Source organism: Halyomorpha halys, unplaced genomic scaffold (assembly GCF_000696795.3).
Source record: "Halyomorpha halys isolate HHAL.00 unplaced genomic scaffold, Hhal_1.1 Scaffold429.1, whole genome shotgun sequence".
In the NCBI taxonomy this organism is placed as follows: domain Eukaryota; kingdom Metazoa; phylum Arthropoda; class Insecta; order Hemiptera; family Pentatomidae; genus Halyomorpha; species Halyomorpha halys.
Genome location: NW_027109334.1, coordinates 252,160 through 260,222, shown reverse-complemented (window position 1 = coordinate 260,222; position 8,063 = coordinate 252,160). Strand labels below are relative to the sequence as shown.

General features: G+C 38.8%; 1 protein-coding gene across 1 annotated transcript in view; it reads right to left on the bottom strand.

Moving 5' to 3' along the window:
• Nucleotides 1-8,063, bottom strand: part of twisted (Protein O-mannosyl-transferase 2) — a 112,293-nt gene that overhangs the window by 81,773 nt on the left and 22,457 nt on the right. Inside the window, exons 4-6 of the mRNA XM_067047523.1 lie at nucleotides 3,665-3,868; nucleotides 2,851-3,002; nucleotides 2,658-2,746 (exon numbers count right to left, since the gene is read on the bottom strand). Coding sequence (XP_066903624.1) covers nucleotides 2,658-2,746; nucleotides 2,851-3,002; nucleotides 3,665-3,868 — 445 coding nt within the window. The remainder of the gene's footprint in view (nucleotides 1-2,657; nucleotides 2,747-2,850; nucleotides 3,003-3,664; nucleotides 3,869-8,063) is intronic.

The window sequence follows — 8,063 nt, the reverse complement described above, 5'->3', positions numbered from 1 at the left end:
TTTACGAAGGATTTTGGATTGTAAAGATTGGATACGAGAGGAATTCGAAGGTTTAGTGGAGCCCCAAAGCTCACCTCCGATGTCCAGATGGGGCTTATTATTGTCATGTAGATCAGTCTTTTGTAATGAGTTGAAAGTTTAGACCGTTTGTCTAGTAAGTGCTGTAATAGTCGGAATCTGCGTGCAGTTTCCTGTCTTTTCAGTCTTGTTTGAGGATTCCAATAAATATATATAAAATGCAAAACAAAAATAAACATATTGACTACTTGCTGGAAAGAACAGTTAGGGTCTCGAAAAACAACTTAGATTAACTAACGATTGTTCACTTGATTCTTGCTGATTGAACATGGATTCCGACTATTACAGCACTTTCTAGACAAACGGTCTAAACTTCCAATTCATTACAAAAGACTGATCTACATGACTGTAATAAGGCCAATCTCGACACACGGAGTTGAGCTTTGGGCCTCCACTAAGCCTTCGAATTCCTCACGTATACAAACCTTACAATCCAAAATCCTTCGTAAAATCCTCAATGCTCCTCGTCAAGTATGAAGTAAAGAGGCAGGCAGGGGTTAGTAGCACTACCGGAGGGACTTCGAGAGAGGATTGGGGATACCTCGAACCAATGGAAGAAGATGCTGTGGGAGTATTCCATTGAAGAATGGAAAGTGGCAGGCGAGCCAGAAGGGCACTACTCTAAAGAAGTTCTTCCCTATCGCCCATTCAAGACTAAGAGCAGGGTGGGTGCTCCCAGATTATTGGGTCTCGCAGATCCTAACAGGACATGGTGAGTTCTGGGGAAAGGTGCAAAGTTTTGGGAAGAACATAGACCCCCGGTGCCATACGTGTGGAGTCCCAGAAACTGCGGAGCATATAGTGTTGCATTGCACCGCCATGGAAGGACACCGTGTCAGGTTGTTAAGTAAAACTGGAATATTCGCTCTCGCCAAGTCGGACTTCCCTCGTCTGATGGAGGAGGAGAATTATCCTTTTTTCAAGGAATTCATCTAGGGGTGGAAGGAGATGGTCGGCCCGACGCACTTTACGTTAGGAAGGGCTCAACCACCCGGAATCGGCAAGCCACCAAGACAAGAAAATGTAGGTGAAGAAGCAGTGGATAAGGTGTAGCCCATCTAAAAGACATCACCTAGGCCGCAATAAATAATAAAGATAATTATTGGTGGCAGTGGCATGCGTTAGTCTAACGCACTACCCCACTGCTGCCGAACTTTTGATTATGGTGATGTACTGAACAAATTATGTTACATTTTTGGCGGCCCTCTTCTGCCTCACCAGGCAGTAAAGATGTCAGTTTGCAGGAATCATCTCCTCGCTGATGTATATCTGCTCGTTGCTCTCCCAGCCTAGGTGCCTCATGATGAAATATCTATCAACTTTTTTTGATCGTAGCACTTCGCCTCAGACTGTTTGGTGGCAAAATGAACAACTATCAAGGGTGGTCAGGAGTCTCCTCTAGGTCTTTTTCTTTCGACCATATCTATGTCTGGGGTAGCTAACATAATTCCGAGGGCTGCCCCGACGGATAATACTATTGTCTCTAGTGTTTCACTGGCTTTCTCTGTAATTCCCCTCATCTCGAGGGGATATGAGAACTGGCCCTGTTCTGAGTGAGTGAGCCCAATTTCCATGTTTTTTATTTGAGTTTTAAATTATTGTTTTCTATTAACAGTTTCTCAATTATCTTGTCCTGTTTTTGATGATCTTACCTCCATTTATTTAAGCCTCTCAGCATTTTCGAAGGATATGCCGGCCTGTTTATCAACTGAACTTTTTAAGTCCTTTATATCATCCGTTATTTTGCTGAGCTCGGCCAGTATAGCTGCGATATTTTCTGACATATTGCTACCTGCATCGCTGCTATAATACACAGTTACTTGCTTCACTGGAGTTCATAATTGCAGCAGCATCATTGTTTTTTCTTAATTAGGACTACATAATTTTCTGTGATGTTACAGCATTTCCTATGTGTTATGCTCTTACAGTTTGAGCAGACGAGGGCTGTCTTATCTTCTCTAGTGACCGTTGATTTGCATAAAGTACATAATGATATGATGAGAGCAGCCGAAATAATGGTTATAGTAGAGGGGATAGGTAATGGGGGCACAGGTGATGGGGATATATAGCGATATTATCAAAGATCTTACTAATACCTTCTTACCTTACCTTAACTCTGGTACTGAACCTAATAGAGAGTTTTACAATGTGTTAAACCGCACCAAATACTCACTATCACTATGTTGCAAACGACATTAATAAATGTCGACTAAACAAAGATACAATTAGCTTAGTAAACAAAGTTGACAATATGGTGATTTTCACTAGTTGACGGCTGGAGCCAGACTTGATATATTGGAGATAATCCTAAACCTGAAGAAGGTATCTTTCATTATTTTACCTATCCACAAATTTTTTTGAATCCCATGAGGTCTATATCCCAATTATAAAGTACTCGTAGAAACTAATGCCTATTATTTAAATAATATGTTCTGAATGCAGGAGACAGATAATATTCATTCTAATGAAATAAAACTGAGACCTTTTTAATATGAATAATTATTATCAAAATATTAATAAAAGGTAAACAAAGCAATATTCAATGAATTAAGCCAATACTTAAAAGGAATTTCTCTTACATCTAGAAAAAATGTTGTCTTCAACATTCCAAATAGCATAAGGATCTCTTACATTTGGGTTGCATGTCACCTCTTGTTGCTCATATGCCCTATTGAAAAAATAACAGATAATATACAATAGTTGAAGATTTGTAGATTCATTTTTCAGATGTAAAAGGATATTACAAAAAAAATTAACTTCAATAAAACTTACCAAGTTGGAAGTTGTTTTCCTGTGGTTGTTAAAACACAGTGTTTTAAATAATGAACTAATTTCAATTGGGCTGTTACAGTAGTCACAATATCACCATCTTTTCCATTAACTATTTGTATTTTCCAGATGTCATTGGGATCTCCAGTTCCATTCTAATAAAAAAGAAACAAACAAATTTTTAAAGAAAAACACCAATTAATACTAGCTGGCTTGAGTGCATAATTTGCATGGTATAATTGCATGGTCAGTCATCCAATGATAGCAAACATAGTATGGAAATAATTATTTATTAATAAAATATATTTTATTTTAAAACGCAGTCATAAATATCACCCTTATTGTAAAAAGTAATCATTACATGTAAACAACACAAAAAGTAGATATTGGATTGGTCAGATACGATGTTTTTTTTTACTTGAAGTACCTGAGTACTTCCTTATTTAATAAGAGAGAGCATAACTACGGCAAAAATTGTCTCAAACTTCTTCTTGAAGTATAAACAGGGTGTATATAATGATGAGTAATATTAATGATATAATATTTTTGACCTAGTATCACCAAAAAATATATATATTTAAATCTTTAATCCCACCTCTGTAACCTCCCCTTGTCAGTTATAAAAAAAATGAAAAGATATAAAATAATTACAGGAAAAAATATGTACGGTTAGGATGATAATATCATCTCATTGAGAAACTTTCAAAGTATATTAGCAATTATATAATTTAAAAAAAATAATAATAATTTGGAAAATAATGATAATAAAGATTTATATTAAAAACACACTAATTAACACATTAAAAAAATTACTAACTTCTCCATAGCCAGTGACTTGGAGATGTTTTTTAGTTATTGGTGCTGGTTCTTTATGTGAATGTAAATTTCTCCCAGTAGGAACATGCTCTAAACGGACTAAATCACCATGATGAACTAATTCTATAGTATCAACATCCAACTCATCTTCATACGGTTTAATGATCCATCTGTTGTTTTCATCTTTGTGTGTATATGTAGTAACCTAAAAAAAATATAAATGTATATGTATAAGTTAAGTATTGGCGAAAGCAAAATGTCAAAAAAGAGAAGAAGGAATAAGATCTAACATGCTTGAACTGCTGTACTATACTGGCTTTATTGGGTTCAATACATCTCTTTATATACATTCGATCAACTGATCATCTCAGTCAGCTGACATCGAAGTAACAGCTGACTCAGACTGTAACTCCCCCCCACCAGTTTACGAACAATCCTCGTAAACTAATACTATACAATATAATAACATTGAAAACAAAAACTATTTACAATAAAAAAAATTCCTTTATACATATCATTGTAAAAACTCACAAGCTCCCTTAAATACATGCTAAATACATAATTTAAACCTAAGAATAAAATTTTTAAAACATTTCATTCAGTAAATGAACAAGCTAGAATGAAAAAGAAAATATTTACAAAAATCAAAACATAGAATAAAACATACAATATTTACAAAAATCAATAACAACCTTAAAACACAAAAAAACAAAACAATAAATAGAATAAAAAACTAAATTTTCTGTAATCTGATCAAGTATGGGAACACTTCAGTTTTTATATTGTCATTGCCAGAAGTTTTAGTTCTTCAATATGGACAGTTCTCCTCTTTTTGGGTTCTCTAATACTTTCTATTGTTACAATATTGTGTTCCCTTTTAATTATCACCCTGAATGGACCCTCGTATCACTGTATCTCTTTACCCCTGTTAGACCCCAACTTTCTATATACAATCCTCCTAATTTTCATTGCTCCCATCCTATCTGTGACCTTAAAATTCTCCCGAGTTACCCTCCTGGATTTTTCCTTTTCCATTCTTTCCCGGGCCTTTTCCCATAACTTTCTTCGAGCAACATGGTTGTTGTGTATTTCCCTTCCGTCTGCTGCCGTGCTCTTATAGTCCTGTCAGTGTCTGCGAAACCTAAAGAGAATCTCAAATGGTGAAAACCCCGTAACTGAATATCCGAAATGATGCCCTCGGCATTGTCACGTCCAGTTCCAGTCTCTGGTCAGCTTGATATAGTCGAAGATGGTCACTCAACGTGCCGTGAAGCCGCTCTATGCCTCCTCTACTCTGGGTGCCCTGGTGTTTTGAGATGCCATATTAGATCAAGGTCCTTCATTTCTGATCGAAAAATGGCATTGTCAAATTCTCTTCCTGAATCTGATGAGATGAGCTCCGGAACTCCGTAAAATTGAAACCACATTCGGAGAGCTGCCAGCACTGCTTACGACGACTTTTCCTGCAGCTGGTGCGCCATTGCCGCCTTACTGAAGAGGTAAATTATGGTGATCCATTTAAATCCTCTCCATGTGAAAGTGTCGACCTGTAGATTGTTGAGTGGTGCATCTGTGATAGGTATCTCCTCTTGTCTGCCTTTTGGTGGATGTCTGTCATGCTTTGTGAGTAGACAAAATTCACAGTTTCCTACAACTTCACTGAATGTCTTCTTCATCCCCCACCAAAAGTACCTTCTTTTCAATGCTTGCAGGGTCTCCGAGATTCCTCGGTGATTTGTTATACCCTGATGATATGCTACAGTCACCTCTCTCTGGCGTTCATTCTTCTGAAGGGTTTCCACCAACATCTAGCATCGGGCGAATGTCCTATCCATTCATATGTGTTCATCATGCCATAGCCGCTTGATCTTCTCCCAAACGGTTTCATTTCCCACGTACAGGTGACACTTTTCTACAGGCTTGGAAGCATTATTCAACATTTTACAGATCTGGTCGTTTTTTACGCCTGGCTGTGACCAAATCGTCGTGATATTGCTCCTCTCATACTTGTTACACTCAACTTTGACTAATCCAGTGGTTCTTGTCTTCCATATAATCTGCCGCCTCTTGTCGTTAATGATGTCCTCAAGTTCCTCCATATCTATTGGTCTTCCTTCCTCTGAGCTCTTGTTAGACGAAGATTCTTCCCTATTGTCTTCCTCTGCCACATTCTGTTCTTCCTCCTGTCCCGGTGTCCACTCCCACAGGAATTGCCTGGACGGTTCCCCGGCCTCTTCTTCTACTGCATTTACTGTTATTGCTCAAGATAACCAATCAGCTACCACATTTTCTTTTCCAGGTTTATATGTGATTTCCATATTGTACTGTCCCATAATCCTGGCCAAAGACCCCTTCAACTTTCCCACCCATTGCAGGGGCCTATGGACACTCAGGGCCTAAAGTGGTCAACAGCCCACACTATTCCCAAGAGCTCTCGTTCCAGCACACTGTATCTGGTCTCCATCTCTGTCAGGCACCTACTGGCGTATGCAACTGGGCGATCTCCTCCTTCACCCTATTGCAACACCACTCCCAGCGCGTATTCACTGGTGTCCGTAGTGATATTGAATTGGCGAGTGAAGTCCAGGAATGCAAGCATTGGCATTTGTTGCAGCTTCTCCATGCACTGCCTAATATTGTCTTCGACCATCGGTGTGATGATCACCTTTCTGCCTCTTTTGAGAAGATTGTTGAGTGGGATGAGGTACTCAGCCATTTCTGGCAAAATCTTCTGTAATAATTTAAAGTTCCCAACAGCCTCAGAACTCCCTTCACATCCCTAGGAACTGCCATCTTCCGTATAGCTGCAACTTTATCCGCGTAAGCTTTAATCCTTCCCTGGAAATTGTGTGGCCCAAAAAATTAATTTGTTCCTGCCCAAGCGATGATTTCTCTCCAGATAACTTCAGCCCGAATTTCCTAATTCTTTGGAATACACTGTGTAAATGCTGCAAAGTGCTCTTCTTTACTCTTAATGATCACTAGGAGATCGTCCATATAAATCTGACATACAGATTCGTCGATTGCTTCAAAAACTCGTCCATCAGGTGCTGAAAGGTTATGGGAGCATTTTTCAGTCCAAACGGTACTCTTGTAAATTCGTAGTGTCCCAGGTTCTTCCACTGAAAATGACATTTGTAGATTTTTCCTCCCAAATTAACCTTCCATTTTCCCCTGCTATTTCTAACCCAAGCTGCCACCTTTCCTAGTAGGTCACATTCCACAATTACTTTGTATTCCCTAGGCATTTTTCCTATAATATGTATCTGCAAATTTTCCCTACTAAATCCCCACTGTGTCAACGCTATCACCACCTCCCCTTTACTTCACAAGGGCCACCCAGAGTGATCAATTTACATTGGCATTTCTGAATCTTGTGTGTCCTCTCTCCATCACAGAGCTTTTGCAATGCTTCTCGGCACATGATGGTGTAGGAACTGCTTGTGTCCACCAGGCACCTCACTTCTATCTTTATTATAGGCAGACTGCCGCTTTTTTCTCTCACATTATAATTCAGCAGTGTGCAGTCGCCTCTCTGCTGATAACCCCTTCAGATGTCTCGTGTCTTCCTCTCTCCATTCCCTCGCCTCCATTCTCCTCCAAGGACACAATCTTTGTCTATAAAGGAAAAAGGGATTCGAAAAATATTTCTTTTTGGAGACCAATAACTACATCTTTCATTGTGTGCCGAATTACTGAAAAGGTTCTCAATTAAGGTTGGATCATGAATTAAGAAAACAGATCACCTTCAGCAAAAATCAAAGGGGCTTCATCAAAGATCTACCAAGAACACATGTAAGCATCAGAATCATCGACACAATCCTAAAAGATGGTACAAATAAGAAGAAGGATTGTATGATGGTTTTTCTTGATGTTGTTGGCGCTTTTGATAACGTTGGTCATGGACATATAATAAGCTTGCGAGGAAAGAGAGATATCACTTGACCACACCAATTTTATCGCAGCTTTCCTCAAAACCAATAAGGTAAGAATAAATATAGGAACCCACACGACTAGCCAGATTTTGTATTGGCAAGGGTTCCTCAGGGCGAGCTCTTGTTGCCTTTGTTGTTCAATTGATCATTTATACTGTGAGATCTGTGATCAGGCTTTTTCAAGCAAATTTGGATAAAACTTAAGAAGTGACCAAGAGAGTGTGGTCCTCACAGGGTTTGCGGACAATCAGGCGGTCATGGCATGACAGGTGTTTTGCAGAATCATCAATAGTGTCCAGAGGCTGCTGGCGGAGATTGGTCTGGCTATAAATCTGTAGAAAAGTGTGGGAATAATTATGGCCAAAGAAGAGTTGGGGTCAACGAAGCTCTTCCTTGAGAATTCAGATATTTTCATAAATACAAAATTAATGGTGGACCATTTAATTTTTTGGGACAATTATTATA